This window comes from Scyliorhinus torazame, chromosome 9, assembly GCF_047496885.1.
Source record: "Scyliorhinus torazame isolate Kashiwa2021f chromosome 9, sScyTor2.1, whole genome shotgun sequence".
Lineage (NCBI taxonomy): Eukaryota > Metazoa > Chordata > Chondrichthyes > Carcharhiniformes > Scyliorhinidae > Scyliorhinus > Scyliorhinus torazame.
This window is the reverse complement of record NC_092715.1, coordinates 68,309,945-68,331,514: the sequence shown is the minus strand read 5'-3', so window position 1 is coordinate 68,331,514 and position 21,570 is coordinate 68,309,945. Positions and strand designations below refer to the sequence as shown.

At 51.4% G+C, this 21,570-nt stretch overlaps 1 protein-coding gene across 1 annotated transcript in view; it reads right to left on the bottom strand.

The window, feature by feature from the left end:
- Positions 1 to 3,972, bottom strand: part of LOC140430112 (uncharacterized) — a 122,681-nt gene extending 118,709 nt beyond the window's left edge. The window contains exon 1 of the mRNA XM_072517629.1: positions 3,843 to 3,972. Coding sequence (XP_072373730.1) covers positions 3,843 to 3,972 — 130 coding nt within the window. The remainder of the gene's footprint in view (positions 1 to 3,842) is intronic.
- Between the last annotated feature and the right edge of the window lie 17,598 nt (positions 3,973 to 21,570).

Here is a 21,570-nt window from a genome sequence, read left to right as displayed (position 1 = left end):
GAACGGCCACGAGGGATCCCTGCACTGTCTGCCAGTTTGTTTTCCTTCCCCTTACTGTAACCCAGTTACTCTTGTCCTGTACCTTGGGTGTGGCTACCTCCCTGTAACTCTTCTCTATCACCCCGTCTGCCTCCCGGATGATCCAAAGTTGCTCCAGCTCCAGTTCCCTAACGCGGTCTTTGAGGAGCTGGAGTTAGGTGCACTTCCCGCAGGTGTAGTCAGCAGGGACACCGGTGGTATCCCTCACCACCCACATCCTACAGGAGGAGCATGCAAGTGCCCTAACCTCCATCCCCTCTGATCTTACAGAATGTAGCTGCCCTGTGAAAGAATTGGAACTCCGCCCTTCGAGTCTGCTCCCAGTCAGCTGCACTCTCTGTAAACCCTTCACGCTCTTTGAGGAAGTGTAGGAAATGAAATGAAAGGAGCACCTTGCTCCCTCCTCATCTAACTCCCTCAGTAATCCAAACTCTCACTATAGCACTCAAATGCACCCAAATTCAGCACTCCCTCAGTCACCAAGCTCTCACTATAGCACTCAAATGCACCCAAATTCAGCACTCAGTGCAATGTAAGCTGGATCACCTTTATACTGTGTTACACGAGCCTCTGAAAACTGGCCTAATCCAATTAACTAATTAACAAGCCCCAGCTGCAAATAGCTGCAAGTAGAACCTCTGTTTAAAGCTGATCGAAAACTCACCTTCTTCTGAACCCAAACAGCAACTTTTAAGTTAATTAACTAAATAACCTAATTAACCTTGGACATTATCTCGAAGAAGGCTTTCCAGAGCCCGACAAGTCTGGGACAGGACCAGAACATGTGAGCATGGTTGGCCAAGCCTCCTTGGCACTGTTCACATTTGTCCTCCACCTCCGGGAAGAACCCAGGCATTTAGGTTCTGGTTAAGTGAGTTGTGTATCACTTTCAGCTGCATAGGCTTAGCCTCGCGCAAGTGGAGGTGGAGTTGACCCTGTGAATTGCTTCGCTCCAGAGCCCCCACCCTATTTCAAACCCTAGGTCCTCCTCCCATTTTCTCCTTGTCTTGTCTAGTGGAGAACGTGTCTTTCCCAGTAGTCGCCCATTCAGGTCCCGCAGTTTCTCCTCCCTAGGATGTCCATGTCCAATAGGTCCTCTAATAGCGATTGTTGCGGTGACCGTGGGTATGTCTTTATTTCCCTACATAAGAGGTTTTTGACTTGCATGTGTCTTAATTTGTTTCCCCTGGTCAGTTGGAACTTCTCTGTCAGTTCCGCTAGTGCTGTCTGTTGTCTGTGTAGACGTCCCTAACTGAACGTCCCCCCGTCCTGTCACCAACTTTTGAAGGTGGTGTCCATTTTGGCTGGCGCGAACATGTGGTTGTTGCAGATTGGGGCCTTAATGAACATCTTGGTTAGACTGAAGTGCTGTCATAGCTGATTCCACGACCAAAGTGTGGTTTACCATTCAGCCTCCGGTTCCTTTGTCCATCTCTTTACTCTTTCTGCTGTTGCTGCACAGTGGTAATACTGCAGGATTTGGAGGGCTAGGCCCCCCATGCTGCTAGTTCATTGCAGGACTTTATTGAGGATCGTAGGATTCCCCCCCAACACAAACGCCATGATCGATTTTTCCACTGAGTTGAAAAAGGCCTTGGGATTGTAGATCGGTATAGATCAGAATAGGAAGAAGAACTTGGGAATTATGTTCATCTTGATCATCTGCACCCTCCCCGCAAGGGAGAGTGGGAGTGTGTCCAACCTCTGCAGGTCCTTTTCAACTTCCTCCACCAGGCTGGTAAGGTTCCACTTGTAGATCTGTATCCAGACGTGGGTAATTTGGATCCCCAGGTAGCGGAATTTATTTCTGGCCTGTTTAAATGACAGTCTCTCCAGCTCTGCCCTTCCCCCTTGCAGGTTCACCGGAAGGTCTCACTTTTGATCAGATTGAGTTTGTAGCCCAAGAAGGTTCCAAGTCTTTTAAGAACGCCACGATTCTCGCAATGCTGCTTTGTGGGTCTGTGACATAGAGGAGCAGGCCATCCACATGGAGCAATACCCTGCTCTCTGTCTCCTCTCCGGATCCACCTTCCAATTCTTTGTCACTCTGAGCGCACTTGCTAGTGGTTTGACCACTAGGGCGAACAACAGCTGGACGATGGGCATCCCTACCTTGTGCTTCTGCGCAACTGGAAGTACTTTGAGCTGGTGGTGTTTGTCCGCACGCTCACCATGGGAGCGTTGTATGGGAGTTTCACCCAGGTGGTGAATCCCATTTCAAGTCTGAACTGCTCCAGTATCTCTTTGTGGGACTTCCATTCGACTCTGTCAAAGGCCTTTTCTGCTTCCAGGGAGACGATCACCTCTGGTGTTCTCTCCCCAGATGGGGTCATTATCATGTAAAGCAGGTGCCTGGTGTTCGATGTTAGCTACCTAGCCTGGACAAAACCCATCTGGTCTTCTTCCACCACCTCTGATACGCAGTTCTCCAGTCACCTGTCTAGTATTTTGGCCAGTATTTTCACATCTATGTTTATCAGCGAAATGGGTCAGTAGGACCTACATTCTGTTGTGTCTTTGTCCTTTTTGGGCATCAGCAAACTGAGGCTTGTTTTAGCATAGTGAGTAGGGTGCCCCTCGCCAGCGAGTCTGCGAACATCTCCTGCAAGTGCGGGACCAGTGCTGCCGCAAATGTTTTCTAGAAGTCTGCCAGGAATCCGTCTGGTTCCAGCGCCTTCCCCGCGTGCATGGTGTTGATGCTTTCCATGACTTCTCCCAGTTCTAGTGGTGCTTCCATTCCCCATTTCCTATCCTCTCGCACAACTGGTTTGTCCAGTCCATCAAGGAACTGTTTCATCCCTAAGTTCCCTCCGGGGGGGGCTCAAAGGCACACAGCCTCCTGGGGTCAGCTATGTGTCTACCCTTCACTCGCTATCTGGTTTCCCCTTCTGCCATCTTCTCACCCTCTCCTGTGCTCCGCGGCACGCGTCCCTTCCTTCCTACTGTTTGTTTCCCATATTCCGAGCGAGACAGTGCAATCCCTTACAAATTGTCTCTCAGGTTAATTCAGTCCCTTCGGGGATCTTCGCACTGCTGTCTCTGCTGCTGTTTTCCCAGCCCATTTTCCTGCAAATATTTGTCCACGTTCACAGGAGTCGTGAAGAAAAGCTCCCTGCCCTGGAATGTAACCCAGAGTTTAGCCGGGTACAGCATCCCAAATTTTACTTTGCTTTTGTACAGGGACGCCTTCGCCCTGTTGAACTGCGCCTAGTGCTTGGCCAGGTCTGCCCCAATGTCTTGGTAAATCCTGATCCGGTTGTAGGTCCTTGTCCAGAGCAGGATTCTTTCCCAGATCCTGGTACCGGTGCACCTTGGCGATTACCACCCTTGGCTGTTCTCATGTCTTGGGTTTTAGCCGGAGTGAGCAATGAGCTCTGTCTATTTCTGGCGAGTTGGGAAAGCTGTCTCTTCCCAGCTGGTTACCCAGCATCTGGGCCATATAGTCCGTGCGGGCTCTGCCTTTGATCCCTTCCAGCAGGCCCACTATTCTTATGTTTTGGCACCGTGTCCGGTTCTTCTGGATCTCTTACTTTCCCCTTCGGACTTCCCTACGTCACGACCAACCTCTCGATTGCCCTCTCCAGGGCGGCGATCTGGTTGCTCTGGTTTGTTGAGGCATTTTCTAATTCTTTGATGGTGTTCCCTGGGCCTCCAGTCACCTCTCTGCCTTCTCCAGGTTACCTGCAAAGTTGCCAGAGCCTCCTTGACCGCCACCCTAATCGCAGCTTAGATATCGGTCTTTTTCTCTTCCCTATGTTCTCCAAGTTCCCTGGAGAGAAACTTCTTCCATCTGCGTCTGGTACCCCATGTGTGCTTTGCCTGGTGTGGCTGGCGCTTTGTCGCCTTGTGCATCTGCTGTCTCAGTTGCTTGTTTCTCCTGGTTTCTTCCATTTCTTGTCCCCTTACAGCCTCTGTGTTACTGCTGTTTGGCATCCTCGTATTGTTAGCTAGGGGGACGAGATACTTTTTTCCTGTTTTAGCAGGCTATTTTGGATAAAAGAGCCTGGGCGGGATTCTCCAGTCTCCGGTGCCGGAATCGCGTTCGGCCAGAGAATCCACGTTGGCACCGAGATCGGGGGTGGCGCCACCTTTGCTCCTCCAAAGCGGCGTACTCTAGGAGTGCGCCGCACGCCATTTGGACGATCTCAGGACATTACCTGAGGTTCCCATCAATGATCCACCCCCAACTGGCCGAGTTCCCAACGGCGTGCGTCTCTCATGCAATTTTTTCCGGGAACTTGGCGTGGCGGCTGCGGACTGAGCCCAGCGCCACCACTGTCTGGGGAGAGCCGATCCGTGGGCAGGCGGGACTTTGGCAGGGGCTTTGGCAGGGGCACAGGTGGGGAGTGGTCTGGGGGTGGCAAGGGGGCTACTGGGGGACATTATTTGGCAGGCCGGGTCCGCGCGCGGCTCGTGCCATGTTATCATAGAATTTACAGTGCAGAAGGAGGCCATTCGGCCCATCGAGTCTGCACCGGCTCTTTTGAAAGAGCACCCTACCCAATGTCCACACCTCCACCCTATCCTCATAACCCAGTAACCCCACCCAACACTAAGGGAAATTTTGGACACTAAGGGCAATTTGGCATGGCCAATCCACTTAACCTGCACATCTTTGGACTGTGGGAGGAAACCGGAGCACCCGGAGGAAACCCACACACACACGGGGAGAACGTGCAAACTCCGCACAGACAGTGACCCAAGCCGGAATCAAACCTGGGACCCTGGAGCTGTGAAGCAATTGTGCTATCCACAAGGCTACCGCTGCTGCAGGCCGCCGCTGGGCGCATGCGCGGCCACAGACCCGGAAATTCTCCGGCGTATCCACAGATAGAGCCGGGTGGTCTACGCTGCGTGCCTGCTAGCCCCCCACCAGACGGAGGATCGGTGGCCGTTTTGCGCTGCTTTTTCGGTCGCAAAACACCTGTGTTCCCACGCCCAGTGTCAGGACATAGCCTCAAAATCGGAGAATCCAGCCCCCTATTTTCCGGTTCATAGGAGCTGATCCACCTGATGTGCGACTACTCAGCACATCGCCGTCACCGGAAGTCAGGCGAATATAAATGTTAGCATTCATTTTCAGAGAGCGAGAATACAAGAGAGGGATATACTGCTGAGGATGTTTAAGGCTCTAGTCAGACGCCATTTGAAATATTATGTGCAGTTTTGACCTGTATCTAAGGAAGGATGTGCTGGCTTTGGAGCGGGTTCAGAGGAAGTTCACAGCAATGATCCTGGGAATCACAGAAGTTTCATAGAATTTACAGTGCAGAAGGAGGCCATTCGGCCCATCGAGTCTGCACTGGCCCTTGGAAAGAGCACCCTACTTAAGCCCACACCTCCACCCTATCCCCATAACCCAGTTATCCCACCTAACCTTTTTGGACACTAAGGGGCAATTTGGCATGGCCACCCCACCTAACCTGCACATCTTTGGACTGTGGGAGGAAACTGGAGCACCCGGAGGAAACCCACGCAGACAATGTGCAGACTCTGCACAGACAGTGACGCAAGCCAGGAATCGAACTTAGGACCTTGGAGCTGTGAAACAGGAGTGCTAATCACTGTGCTACCGTGCCGCCGTTGTCATATGAGGAGTGGTTGTGAACTCTGGGCCTTCACTCTTTGGTGTTTAGAAGAATTAGGGGGAATCTAATTGAAACTTACAGAATACTGAGAGGTCTAGATAGACTGGACGTGGAAAAGATGTTTCCTCAAATAAGAGGGACTAGATCCTGAGGGCATTGTCCAGGACTGAAGGGGCGATCCTTTAAAACTGAGATGAGGAGGAATTTCTTCAGCCAGAGGGTGGTGAATCTGTGGAACTCTTTGCCGCAGACGTTTGTGGAGGCAAATCACTGAGTGTCTTTAAGACAGAGATAGCTAGGTTCTTGATTAATAAGGGGCTCAGGGGTTATGGGGAAAAGGCAAAAGAATGGGGGTGAGAAACATATCAGCCATGATTGAATGACAGAGCAGAAGTGATGGGCTGAATGGCCTAATCCTGCTCCTCTCTCTTGTGGTGTTATGGTCAGCCTGAGCCTGACACTTAGCCAAATTCTGGTAAGATCCCATCCATTATCTTTGCAGCAAATTCTTCAATGACCCTTGGATGCAGGCTATCAGGTCCAGGAGACTTTAATCCCATTGGTTTACCTCGTACTTTTCACAAGTAACCAAGATTAAGTTGCCCCTGATTTTGCCCCTGATTTCCTACTATTATTGGGATGCTTTTACTGTCTTCTACCATGAAGACAGGTAAAAAATATTTGTAGAATCAAGAGATAAGAAACAATAAATGTAAGAAGGCACTTAGGAATAATTTACAGGCTCCCTAAAAGAAGCTACACTGTAGGACACAGTATACGGAAGAAATAATGAGGGCTTACAAGAGAGAAACTGTAATACTTATGTAATAATCTTCATATTGATTGGACAAAACAGATAGTCCCTCATTCCTGGTAGTTAAGTTCATAGAGTGTTTTATGACAATTTCTTACAGCAGTAATTACACTCCCGCACATGTCTTCATTCATCCTTAATCATGGTTTCCCACCCACTGTGGTCAACAGGGCTCTCAAGCATGACCGCCCCATCTCCCTCACCTCTGCTCTCACCCCTTCCCCTCCCTCCCAGAACCAGGATAGGGCCCCGTTGTCCTCACTTTTCACCCCACCAGCCTCCACATTCAAAGAATCATCTTCCGCCAGTTCCGTCAACTCCAGCACAATGTCACCACCAAACACATCTTCCCTTCACTCCCCCTGTCAGCATTCCACAAGGACTGTTCCCTCCAGGATACCCTGGTGCATTCCTCCATCACCTCACCCTCTTCCCATGTAATCGCAGAAGGCGTAACACCTGCCCCTTTACCTCCTCCCTGCTCACCATCCAAGGGCCTCTTTTCAGGTGAGGCACCTCCTTCAATCTGGTCTATTGTATTCGCTGCTCCCAATGCGGCCTACTCTACACTGGAGAGACTAAATGCAGACTGGGTGATTGTTTGCAGAACACCTTCAGTCTGTCTGCATCAAGACCCAGACCTTCCTGTCGCTTGCCATTTCAACTTAGCAACCTGCTCTCGTGTCCACATGTCTGTCCTTGGCCTGCTGCAATGTTGCAGTGACGCCCAGTGCAAACTGGAGGAACAGCACCTCATCTTCCAATTAGGCACGTTACAGACTTCCAGACTCAACACTTGAGTTCAACAACTTCAGTCTGTGAACTCTCTCCTCCACCGTCACCCTATTTTTCATTTTCATTTTCATTTCTTCTATCGATCAGTTTTTCCCTCACCAGCATCTGAGGTCATTTGGTTTTATGTTCTAGCACCAACCAGGCTATTTTAGACCTGATAATGTGCGATGAAACAGGTTTAGTTAATGACCTCATAGTAAAGTATCCTCTCAGTAAAAGTGATCGTAACATGGTAGAATTTCGCATTCCGTTTGAGAATGAAATGTGTATCTAAGGCTAGTGTCTTGGACTTGAATAAAGGCAATTACTAGGGTATGAAGACAGAGTTGACTAAAATGAATTGGAAAAATAGGTGAAAAGGTAGTTCAGTTGGAAGGGGAGGCGAGGGAGGAGCGACAAAAATTGGCAGCGGAGATCCTGGGGTGGATCGTACGTATGCAAGGGACCCGACCCCGGAGCTCTTGGCGTGCAGGAAAAAACTGTAAATGCAGTTTGACCTGCTGTCCACAGACAGGGCAGTCCGTAAATTGAGGCGGGCAAAGGGGGCAATGTACGAGCATGGGGAGAAGGCCATATGTCTCTTGGCTCAACAACTAAGGCGGCAGGAGGTGGCCAGGAAGATTGTTCAGGTTAGGGATTTGGTGGGAAGACTGGTCTTGGCCCAGGTATGGTGAATGGAGTGTTTAAGGCCTTTTACGAGAGGCTGTATAGGTCGGAGCTGCTGGAAGACGGGTGGGGAATGGCGGAGTTCTTTTAAAAAAAAATATTTTTAGTCTCCTCATTTTCCACATTTTCATCAAAATACACCCATCAAAAGATAGCCAACAATAACAAATACCATAGCAATCCCCCAACCAGCATCCCCTTCAACATACAAACCCAAATCTCCCCCCGTATCCCAAATACAAAATAAGAAAGACCAAAAAAGAATCCACGGTCATCACATTCATGATAAACAATAAACAATACACTCAACCCGCCCCTCCCCTGCCAATGTTCGATGGCATCCAATTCTTGAAAGTGCAGGATAAAAAATGCCCATGAATTGTAGAACCCTTCCATCCTCACCTCAACACAAACTTCACCTTCTCGAGCATCAAAAATTCCAACAGATCCCCCCAGCCACACCGAGGCACAGGGCGGAGAAGCTGACCTCCACCCAACAGGATCCGCCTTCGGGCAATCAGTGAGGCGAAGGCTAAGACATTTGCCTTCGCACCCGGCTGGTCCGACACCCCAAATATGGCTTCATGGGGCCCTGGTTCGAACATCACATACGCCCCCCCCCCGAGATGACCTTAAAGACCTCCCCCCAATACCCCTCCAGTTTCGGACAGGACCAAAACATGTGAACATGATTTGCGGGACTCCTTCCACAACGCTCACACAGATCCTCTACCACCTCAAAGAGTCGGCATCCTTGCCCTCGTGAGGTGCGCCCTATATACCACCATCAACTGTATCAGCCCCAACCTCGCACACGAGGTTGAGGCAGTCACCCTCCGGAGCACCTCAGACCACAGCCCGTCCTCCATACCCTCCCCCAACTCTTCCTCCTACTTCACTTTAATCCCCTCCAATGATACCTTGTCCTCCCCCAGAATCTTCCCATAAATCGACGAAACCACCCCCCTCTCCATTCCCCCTGCCGGCCATACCTCCTCCAACAATGTGGGGGCCGGCTCTATCAGGAAGCTCTGAACCTCCTTCCTGGCAAAATCCCAGAACTGCAGATAACTAAATACCTCCCCCTGCCCCAACCCATATTTCTCCCCCAACTCCTCCTGCCTCGCAAAACGGCCCCCCAGAAACAAATCCTTTAATACCCTAACTCCCCCTCTCCTCCGATCGCCGAAATCTCCCACGCCACTTCCTGGCTCAAATCTATGGTTCCCCCTAATCGTCATCTTTCTTGACCCCGCCCACAACTGTGGTGCCTCAACTGCCTCCAACTGCCTCCTCTCTTCTCCGCCCTGCCTGAAGTGCTGCCTCAACTGCCTCCAGATTTTCAATATTGCCACCACCACGGGACTCCCCGAATAATTACCCGGGGCCATCAGGAGCGGCGCTGTTGCCAATGCCCTCAGCCCCGACCCCCTGCGCAGACTCTCCTCCATTCTGACCCACTGGGACCACCCCCCCACCCCCCCCACCCCGATCCAGCTCCTCACCTTTTCAGCATTCGCCGCCCAATAATAATATAATAGATTCGGGAGGCCCAATCTCCTTGCATGCCATCCTCACTGCAAAAGTACCTTCCTAATCCTAGCCACCACCCCGCCCCCCCCCCCCCAAAATAAACAATAATCTTCTCCACCTCCTTAAAAAACACCTTTGGTAAAAAGATCGGCAGGCACTGAAATATAAACAAAAACCGAGGCCACACATTCATTTTAATCGGCGGAGTTATTTTTTTAATAATAATAATCTTTATTCGTGTCACAAGTGGGATGACATTAACACTGCAATGAAGTTACTGTGAAACTCCCCTAGTCGCCACACTCTGGCGCCTGTTGGGTACAGGGTCTGGAGTTTCCCAAGGTGGGGGAGGAATTGCGGGAGGATCTGGAGGCACCCCTGGGCCTGGAGGAGATTCAGATAGCGTTGAGGCACATGGTAAGGCACCAGAGCAGGATGGGTTCCCAGTGGAATATTATAACAAGTTTGTGGATCAGATGGGTGTGTTGTTACTGGGCATGTTTAGGGACTCTTTAGCGTGGGGCTCCCTCCCTGAGATGCTGGGGCAGGCATCCATCTCTTTGCTCCTGAAAAATGATAAGGATCCCACAGAGTGTGGGTCGTATCACCCGATCTCACTGATTTTTTTTTTTTTTTTAAATAATTTTTATTGAGGTTTTCACAAAATATCAACAACAGGATGAAAAAGGAACCCAATAGAATTAAATACTGAACAAAATAAAACAACCCCTGTGCCCCCCTCCCCTTTTACATAAATAATAAATTAACACCCCAAATTAACACAAAGCAAATATATACACCCCCTCAGATCCCCCAGTGTAAACAAACAAAAATAAAATAGACCCCCCCCCCCCCCCCCCCCCGGGTTGCTGCTGCTGCTGGCCATTGTCTACCGTTCTGCCAGGAAGTCCAAGAATGGTTGCCACTGCCTGAAGAACCCTCGTACCGATCCCCTTAAGGCAAATTTCACCCTCTCCAATTTAATAAACCCCGCCATATCGTTGATCCAGGATTCCAAGATTCGGGGCCTCGCATCCTTCCACTGAAGAAGAATCCTTCGCCGGGCTACCAGGGACGCAAAGGCCAGAATACCGGACTCTTTCGCCTCCTGCACTCCCGGCTCCCCTGCAACCCCAAATATTGCGAGCCCCCAGCCCGGTTTGACCCTGGATCCTACCACCCTCGACACTGTCCTCGCTACGCCCTTCCAAAATTCCTCCAGCGCTGGGCATGCCCAGAACATATGGGTGTGATTTGCTAGGCTCCCTGAGCACCTAACACACCTGTCCTCACCCCCAAAGAACCGCCTCATCCTTGTCCCGGTCATGTGTGCCCTATGCAGCACCTTAAACTGTATGAGGCTGAGCCTCACGCACGAAGAGGAAGAGTTCACCCTCCCAAGGGTATCTGCCCACGTCCCCTCTTCGATCTCCTCTCCCAACTCCTCCTCCCACTTACCTTTCAACTCCACCACCGAGCCCTCCTCCTCCTCCTGCATCACCTGGTAAGTTTCCGAGATCTTCCCCTCTCCAACCCACCCCCCCCCCCCCCCCCCCCGAGAGCACCCTATCCTGTACTGTGCGTGGCAGCAGCCGCGGGAATTCCACCACTTGCCGCCTGGCAAACGCCCTTACCTGTAAATATCTAAAGGTGTTCCCCGGGGGGAGCCCATACTTCTCCTCCAGCTCACCCAGGCTCGCGAACTTCCCATCCACAAACAGGTCCCCCAACCTTCTTATCCCTGAGCTGTGCCACCCCGAAAACCCTCCATCTATTCTCCCTGGGACAAACCGGTGGTTCCCCCGTCTTGGGGTCCACACCGAGGCCCCAACTTCCCCCCTGTGCCGCCTCCACTGCCCCCAGATTTTGAGGGTAGCCGCCACTGCCGGGCTCGTGGTACACCCCCTTGGAGGGAGCGGCAGCGGCGCCGTTGTCAGCGCCTCCAGACTCGTACCCTCACAAGACGCCGTCTCCAGCCTCTTCCATGCAGCCCCCTCCCCCTCCATCACCCACTTGCGCACCATCGCCGCATTGGCGGCCCAGTAGTACCCACAGAGGTTGGACAGTGCCAGCCCCCCCCCAACCCTACTCCGCTCCAGGAACAGCCTTCTCACCCTCGGAGTCCCTCGTGCCCACACAAACCCCGTTATGCTCCTGTTGACCCGCCTAAAGAAGGCCTTCGGGATAAAAATGGGGAGGCACTGGAACAAAAACCTTGGGAGCACCGTCATCTTAACTGACTGCACCCTACCCGCCAGGGACAGCCGCAACGCGTCCCACCTCCTCCATTTGCTCCACCAGCCTCGTGAAATTAAGTCTATGCAGGGCCCCCCAGCTCCTGGCCATCTGGACCCCCAAATACCTGAAGCTCCTCTCCGCCCTTTTTAGTGTGAGCTCGCCAATCCCCCTCTCCTGGTCCCCTTGGTGAACCACGAACAACTCGCTCTTCCCCATGTTGAGCTTGTACCCTGAGAAATCCCCAAACTCCCTGAGGATCCTCATTACCTCCAGCATTCCCCCCACCGGGTCCGCCACATATAGCAGCAAGTCGCCCGCATAGAGCGACACCCTATGCTCCTCCCCAACCCGCACCAACCCCCTCCAGTTCCTCGACTCCCTCCGTGCCATAGCCAGGGGTTCAATCGTCAGTGCGAAGAGCAGGGGGGACAGGGGACACCCCTGCCTCGTCCCTCGATGCAACCAAAAGTACTCAGACCTCCTCTTGTTCGTGGCCACACTCGCCATCGGGACCTCGTACAACAGCCTAACCCACCTGACAAACCCCTCCCCAAACCCGAACATCTTCAGCACCTCCCACAAGTACCCCCACTCTACCCTATCGAAGGCCTTCTCAGCGCCATCACCACCACTATCTCCGCCTCCCCCTCCCTCGCCGGCATCATAACGTTCAGGAGCCTCCGCACATTCGCGTTCAACTGCCTCCCCTTCACGAAGCCCGTCTGGTCTTCGTGGATGACCTGCGGCACACAATCCTCAATTCTCGTGGCTAAGACCTTCGCCAGCACCTTGGCATCTACGTTTAGCAACTAAATCGGCCTGTAAGACCCACACTGCAGGGGATCCTTATCCCGCTTCAGGATCAAGGAGATCAGTGCCCGGGACATCGTCGGGGGCAAAGCCCCACCCCTCCCTTGCCTCATTGAAGGTCCTAACCAGCAACAGGCCCAACAGGCCCACATATTTCTTGTAGAATTCGACCAGGAAACCGTCTGGCCCCAGTGCCTTCTCCGCCTGCATGCTCCCTATCCCTTTAGCCAGCTCCTCCAGCCCAATCGGGGCCCCCAATCCCGCCACCAGTCCCTCCTCCACCTTCGGAAACCTCAATTGGTCCAGAAAGCGGCCCATCCCTCCCTCCTCCAGTGGGGGCTCGACCGATACAGTTCCTCATAAAAGTCCCTGAAGACCCCATTGATGCCAACCCCACTCCGCACCACACTCCCTCCCCTATCCTTAACTCCCCCGATCTCCCTAGCTGTGTACCGCTTCCGAAGCTGATGCGCCAGCATCCGACTTGCCTTTTCCCCATACTCATAAATCGCCCCCTGGGCCTTCCTCCACTGTGCCTTCACCTTCCTGGTGGTCAACAGGTCGAATTCGGCCTGGAGGCTACGCCTCTCCCTCAACAGTCCCTCCTCAGGCACCTCTTCATACCTCCTGTCTACCCTCACCATCTCCCCCACCAGCCTCTCCGTCTCCCTCTGCTTTCTCCTCTCCTTATGGGCCCTAATGGAGATCAGCTCTCCCCTAACCACCGCCTTCAGCGCCTCCCATACCATCCCCACTCGGACCTCCCCATTATCGTTGGCCTTCAGGTATCTCTCTATGCTTCCTCGGACCCGCTCACTCACCTCCTCGTCTGCCAACAGCCCCACCTCCAAGCGCCACAACAGGCACTGGTCCCTCTCCTCCCCCAGGTCTAGGTCTACCCAATGCGAGGCGTGATCCGAAATGGCTATCGCCGAGTACTCGGTATCCTCTACTCTCGCTATCAGCGCCCTACTCATAATAAAAAAGTCAATCCTCGAATAAGCCTTATGAACATGCGAGAAGAATGAAAATTCCCTAGCCCCCAGCCTTGCAAATCTCCAAGGGTCCACCCCTCCCATCTGGTCCATAAACCCCCTCAGCAATTTTATTTCATTTAATTTCACTTTAGCCGCCGCCGGCATCATACCCGTCCTAGGCCTGGAGCGATCCAGTGCCGGATCCAACACCGTTAAAGTCTCCCCCCATTATCAGGCCCCCCACTTCCAAGTCCGGGATCCAACCCAACATGCGCCGCATAAAACCCGCATCGTCCCAGTTCGGGGCATACACGTTGACCAGCATCATCGTCTCCCCTTGCAGCTTACCCATACCATTACGTACCTACCGCCATTGTCTGTCACAATGCTCGACGCCTCGAACGACACCCTCTTTCCCACCAAGATCGCCACCCCCCCGGTTTTTGGCATCCAGCCCCGAATGAAACACCTGACCTACCCACCCCTTCCTCAATCTTACCTGGTCTGCCACCTTCAGGTGTGTCTCCTGGAGCATGACCACATCCGCCTTCAGCCCCTTCAGGTGCGCGAACAACCAGGCCCGCTTGACCGGCCCGTTCAGTCTCCTTACATTCCAGGTTATCAGCCGGATCAGGGGGCTACCCGCCCCCCCCCCCCCCTCCCCCGCCGACTAGCCATAACCCCTACTCGGCCAGCCACGCGCCCGCACCCCACGCCCAGCCCGTTCCCCACGGCGGCAGACCCCCGTCCCAACCCCCTCTACTCGCTCCAGCTCCCCCTTGACCATACCAGCAGCAACCTGGTTCCCCACCCACCCACCCCCCACCCCTCCACCCCCCCCCCCCCCCCCCAAGCTAGGACCCCTCCTAGCTGCTTTGCTCCCCCCATTGCACTCCCGCAAGCCAGCCGACTCCTGCTGACCCCGGCCACTCCCACCTCTCCTTCAACTCCTCCCATTGTGGGACATACCCTCCTCCTCCATTACCCATCGACAGGTTCTCCGCCTCCCCCTTCCATCCCAAGCGCGGGAAACAACCCTCGCTTCCCCGCCCGCCCCCTCCAGCCTTCAGCACGGGAAAAAGCCCGCGCTTTCCACCTGCCTGGCCCCGCCACCTCTGACAGGTCCAGTCCCCTCACCCCCGACTCGGGCCTCCCCCTCCCCCGCAGGGCCCCACCCCCCCTACCGGCCATCCACCCCTACTCCATTTACTTACCCCCCTCCAAGAGCCCACCCGACAGACCCAACCAAAAGAGTGCCTAACCCACCCTAATCACCCACACCGAACCAAAAAGAAACAAGAGCAAAGAATCCCCCCTCAAAATGTAACACAACAACAACAATCCCCGACCATCCCCATGCCCGAACCCCCATCCCGACCCTCAGTCTGTGTCCAGCTTCTCGGCCTGAACAAAGGCCCACGCCTCCTCCGGAGACTCAAAATAATGGTGCCGGTCCTTATAGGTGACCCACAGTCGCGCCGGCTGCAGCATGCCAAACCTCACCCCCTTCCTGTGCAGCACCGCCTTCGCCCGGTTGTACCCGGCCCTCTTCTTTGCCACCTCCGCACTCCAGTCCTGGTATATTCGAACCTCCGCATTCTCCCACCTGCTGCTCCTCTCTTTCTTGGCCCACCTGAGCACGTACTCCCGATCAGCGAACCGATGAAACCGCACCAGCACTGCCCGCGGAGGCTCGTTAGCCTTGGGCCTCCTCACCAGCACTCTATGGGCCCCTTCCAGCTCCAGGGGCCCCTGGAAGGACCCCGCTCCCATCAGCGAGTTTAACATGGTGACCACATAGGCCCCCACGTCCGACCCCTCCAGCCCCACCAGGAGGCCCAGAATCCACAAATTCTTCCGCCTCGACCGATTCTCCATCTCCTCGAACCATTCCTGCCATTTCTTGTGGAGCGACTCGTGCGCCTCCACCTTTACCGCAAGGCCTAAGGTCTCGTCCTCGTTGTCGGAGATCTTTTGTCGGACCTCGCGGATCGCCACCCCCTGGGCCGTCTGGGTCTCCAGCAGCTTGTCGATAGAAGCCTTCATCGGCTCCAGCAGGTCCGCTTTGATCTCCCTGAAGCAGCGCTGGATAGCCTCCTGCTGCTCCTCTGCCCACTGCATCCACGCTGCTTGGTCCCCGCCCGCCGCCATCTTGCTCTTCTTCCCTCGCACTTTCTTTGGCTTCACCACCACTTTTTTAGTCTCCCCGCTCCTGGTCCAAGCCATACACTGTCGGGGGAATATTGCAATCTTCTTCCCACACCGGGAAATGTCGAAAAAATCCCTTTGGGGGCCCTGAAAAGAGCCCAAAAGTCCGTTCCAAGCGGGAGCTGCCGAACGTGCGACTTAGCTCTGCATAGCAGCAACCGGAAGTCCGATCTCACTGATAAATGTAGATGCCAAATTATTGGCAAAGGTGTCAGCATTACGGCCGTCTTGCCTTCCGGAGGTGGTGGGGGAATACCAGACAGGGTTTGTGACAGGGCGAATCTGTCGTCCAATATGAGGCGGTTGTTGAACGCGGTGCTAACCCTGTGGCCAGGCCAGAACCGGAGATAATTGAAATGAAAATGAAATGAAATGAAAATCGCTTAATGTCACAAGTAGGCTTCAAATGAAGTTACTGTGAAAAGCCCCTAGTAGCCACATTCCAGCGCCTGTTCGGGGAGGCTGCTGCGGCTGTGTCATTGGACGCAGAAAAGGTGTTTTGACCGGGTTGAGTGCTTGTGTTTGGTGCTGGGTTTGTGTTGTGGGTATGACAATTGTATATGGCCCCATTTGCTAACGTTTGTACCAACACCATGAGCTCTGGGACTTTCTGGTTCCATCAGGTGATGACTCGGGGTGTCCGATGTCTCCCCTGTTGTCTGTGTTGCCAATTGAGCCGTTGGCAATTGCTTTATGGGACTCAAATGGAGTGGAGTGGATTGTAAGGGGGGATGGAGCATAGGGTGTTGTTAAATACAGATGATTTGCTGCTGTATGTGAGGGATCCGAGGTTATCTAACGGCAATATTATGGGTATTTTGCAGAGCTTCGGGGCCTTCTGCGGTTACAAGCTAAATATAGGGAAGAGCGAATATTTTGTGGTCGCGCGTTATGGAGAGGAGCCAAATTTTGGGGTGGGAGGCGGGGTAGCCTTTGTTTCGGTTAACGGGGACTACTTTTCGATTCTTAGGGATCTATGTGGCTGGGGATTGGGTGCAGCTCCCGAGGTTAGTGAGTAGAGTTAAGGCAAACCTGCAGAGGTGGGATGGTCTCCCACTATCTTTGGCGGACCGGATCCAATCGATTAAGATGAACATCTTGCCGAGATTTATGTTTTTATTTCAGCGTCTCCTACTCTTCCTGCCCAAATCTTTTTTCCAAAGGGCCGAGCGGCCTATTTCCAGCTTTATTTGGGTGGATAAGGTCCCGAGGATTCGGAGGGGGGGTCCTTCAGAGGGATAGACAGTCAAGGGGTCTGCCGCCGCCAAACTTGCTATATTATTACTGGGCAGTCTACGCGGAGACGGTGTTAGGGTGATGCACGGAATCTGCAAAGATTATTGGTAGGTCAGAAGATTTAACAGAATTTAGAAATCAGCAAAGAATGACTAATAAAAAATCAGAAGGAACAAATTAGAGTGTGAGAGAAAGCTAGCTAGAAATACAAAAAGGAAGATCAGGAGCTTCTACAACTATAGCAAAAGAGTGAATGTTGGTCGCTTAGAGAGTAAGACCAAGGAAATAAGTAAATGGCAGAACCACTGAACAGGGAGTTTGTGCCTGTTATAACCCACAGGTTTCTTACAGGGTGGGAACAATTAACTTCCCGGTGAACTTTGCAGAAGAGGGATATGGGCCAAATGCGGGCAAGTGGTATTAACTTAGTGATAGAAACTGGGCGGCATGGACAAGCTGGGCCAAAGGGCCTGTTTCCATGCTGTAAACATCTAGGGGCTTTTCACAGTAACTTCATTGGCGCCTACTTGTGACAATAAGTGATGATTATTATTATTATGACTCTATGAATATGAGCCCCCCCCTGTTAAACAAGCTGTTGTATATATAAAGTTGACCAGTTAGACATTGGCAAGGCAGACCGGTCTACCATGTGATGTATAATAACAGTTACTGTAAATAAACTAAGTTTCTTTGAACTACTTGGTGTGGACTCTTTCGTGGCCTTATAAATGTGTCTGTCTTCACGATGTAGAAGACACAAAAACATTGCATAAGCACTTGAAAATCAAAAGTTAAAAGAGAGAGAAGAACTTAAAACAATCACTACGGAAGAGATACTGAAAAAATGATTAGAACTCAAAGCTGACAAGTCTCCTGGACCAGATGATCTGCGTCATAAGCTCTTAAAAGAAGTGGCTGTGGGGATAGTTGATGTATTAATTGTGATCTTCCAAATTCCTAATGATTCGGAGAAGGTCCCAGCAGATTGGAAAATTGCAAATGTAACATCCCTATTCAAGAAATGAGGGAACATCCCTATTCAAGAAATGAGGGAGACAAAAAGCAGGAAACTATAGGCCAGTTAGCCTAACATCTGTCAGAGCAGAAGTGCTCAAGTTTATTATTAACAAGGTAACAACAGGATATTGAGAAAATTATAATACAATCAAGAAGGGTCAATGTTGTTTTGTGCAATGGAAAACAATGGAAAAATAAGGGGAAGTAGATTTAGGACTGAGTTTAGGAGGAACTTCTTCACCCAAAGGGTTGTGAATCTATGGAATTCCTTGCCCAGTGAAGCAGTAGAGGCTCCTTCATTAAATGTTTTTAAGATAAAGATAGATAGTTTTTTGAAGAATAAAGGGATTAAGGGTTCTGGTGTTCGGGCCGGAAAGTGGAGCTGAGTCCACAAAAGATCAGCCATGATCTCACTGAATGGTGGAGCAGGCTCGAGGGGCCAGATGGCCTACTCCTAGTTCTTATGTTCTTATGTTATGTCTGAATAACATTTTACAGAGAATCACAGAATTGTTACACTGGAGGCCATTCGGCCCATCACGTCTGCATTGGCTCTCCAAATCAGCATTATAACTTAGTGCCATACCCCTGGCTTTTAGCCTTGCGCATTGTTTCTATTCCAATGATCATCTACTGCCCTCCTTCATGCCTCAATTGAACCTGCCTCCACCACACTTCCAGGCAGTGCATTCTAGGCCCGAACTACACACTGTGTGAACTGGTGAACCAAGGGTCTAAATGACCGCCTCATGATATTCAATATCCCACTGGCAGATAAGAAGCAAACTATGACCAACAGTGTATATACCCCCACAGTGACCAACTTGAAGTCATCAAGGAGAAATTCTATGAAGACCTACACTGCCTGCCTAAAGCGGCATCAAAGTCAGAAACGCTGATCATACTTGGTGACTTTAACGGCAGAGTCGGCACAGGTCGCCAAATTACCTGGGAAGGAGTTATCAGCAAACACGAAGTTGGAAAAGGAAATAGAAATAGTCTTCTACTCCTGCAATTCTGCGCTGAGCATGAGCTTCTCACCAACACAGTTTTCCAGCTCCCAAACCAAAATAAGACGTCCTGGGCACACTCTCACTCTGGGCACTGGCATCTCACCGATGATGTCAACAAAGAACAAAACAAAGAAATGTACAGCACAGGAACAGGCCCTTCGGCCCTCCAAGCCAGTGCCGACCATGCTGCCCGACTAAACTACAATCTTCTACACATCCTGGGTCCGTATCCCTCTATTCCCATCCTATTCATGTATTTGTCAAGATGCCCCTTAAATGTCACTATCGTCCCTGCTTCCACCACCTCCTCCGGTAGCGAGTTCCAGGCACCCACTACCCTCTGCGTAAAAAACCTGCCTCGTACATCTACTCTAAACCTTGCCCCTCACACCTTAAACCTATGCCCCCTAGTAATTGACCCCTCTACCCTGGGGAAAAGCCTCTGACTATCCACTCTGTCTATGCCCCTCATAATTTTGTATACCTCTATCAGGTCTCCCCTCAACCCCCTTCGTTCCAGTGAGAACAAACCGAGTTTATTCAACCGCTCCTCATAGCTAATGCCCTCCACACCAGGCAACATTCTGGTAAATCTCTTCTGCACCCTCTCTAAAGCCTCCACATCCTTCTGGTAGTGTGGCGACCAGAATTGAACACTATACTCCAAGTGTGGCCTAACTAAGGTTCTATACAGCTGCAACATGACTTGCCAATTTTTATACTCAATGCCCCGGCCAATGAAGGCAAGCATGCCATATGCCTTCTTGACTACCTTCTCCACCTGTGTTGCCCCTTTCAATGACCTGTGGACCTGTACTCCTAGATCTCTTTGACTTTCAATACTCTTGAGGGTTCTACCATTCACTGTATATTCCCTACCTGCATTAGACCTTCCAAAATGCATTACCTCACATTTGTCCGGATTAAACTCCATCTGCCATCTCTCCGCCGAAGTCTCCAAACAATCTAAATCCTGCTGTATCCTCCAACAGTCCTCATCGCTATCCGCAATTCCACCAATCTTTGTGTCGTCTGCAAACTTATTAATCAGACCAGTTACATTTTCCTCCAAATCATTTATATATACTACAAAGAGCAAAGGTCCCAGCACTGATCCCTGTGGAACACCACTGGTCTCAGCCCTCCAATTAGAAAAGCATACTTCCATTGCTACTCTCTGCCTTCTATGGCCTAGCCAGTTCTGTATCCACCTTGCCAGCTCACCCCTGATCCCGTGTGACTTCACCTTTTGTACTAGTCTACCATGAGGGACCTTGTCAAAGGCCTTACTGAAGTCCATATTGACAACATCCACTGCCCTACCTGCATCAATCATCTTAGTGACCTCCTCGAAAAACTCTATCAAGTTAGTGAGACACGACCTTCCCTTCACAAAACCGTGCTGCCTCTCACTAATACGTCCATTTGCTTCCAAATGGGAGTAGATCCTGTCTCGAAGAATTCTCTCCTGTAATTTCCCTACCACTGAAGTAAGGCTCACCGGCCTGTAGTTTCCGGGATTATCCTTGCTACCCTTCTTAAACAGAGGAACAACATTGGCTATTCTCCAGTCCTCCGGGACATCCCCTGAAGACAGTGAGGATCCAAAGATTTCTGTCAAGGCCTCAGCAATTTCCTCTCCAGCCTCCTTCAGTATTCTGGGGTAGATCCCATCAGGCCCTGGGGACTTATCTACCTTAATATTTTTTAAGACACCCAACACCTCATCTTTTTGGATCTCAATGTGACCCAGGCTATCTACACACCCTTCTCCAGACTCAACATCTACCAATTTCTTCTCTTTGGTGAATACTGATGCAAAGTATTCATTTAGTACCTCGCCCATTTCCTCTGGCTCCACACATAGATTCCCTTGCCTATCCTTCAGTGGGCCAACCCTTTCCCTGGCTACCCTCTTGCTTTTTATGTACATGTAAAAAGCCTTGGGATTTTCCTTAACCCTATTTGCCAATGACTTTTCGTGACCCCTTCTAGCCCTCCTGACTCCTTGCTTAAGTTCCTTCCTACTTTCCTTATATTCCACGCAGGCTTCCACTGTTCCCAGCCTTTTAGCCCTGACAAATGCCTCCTTTTTCTTTTTGACGAGGCCTACAATATCTCTCGTCATCCAAGGTTCCCGGAAATTGCCGTATTTGTCCTTCTTTCTCACAGGAACATGCCGGTCCTGAATTCCTTTCAACTGCCACTTGAAAGCCTCCCACATGTCAGATGTTGATTTGCCCTCAAACATCCGCCCCCAATCTATGTTCTTCAGTTCCCGCCTAATATTGTTATAATTAGCCTTCCCCCAATTTAGCACATTCATCCTAGGACCACTCTTATCCTTGTCCACCAATACTTTAAAACTTACTGAATTGTGGTCACTGTTACCGAAATGCTCCCCTACTGAAACATCTACCACCTGGCCGGGCTCATTCCCCAATACCAGGTCCAGTACCGCCCCTTCCCTAGTTGGACTGTCTACATATTGTTTTAAGAAGCCCTCCTGGATGCTCCTTACAAACTCCGCCCCGTCTAAGCCCCTGGCACTAAGTGAGTCCCAGTCAATATTGGGGAAGTTGAAGTCTCCCATCACCACAACCCTGTTGTTTTTACTCTTTTCCAAAATCTGT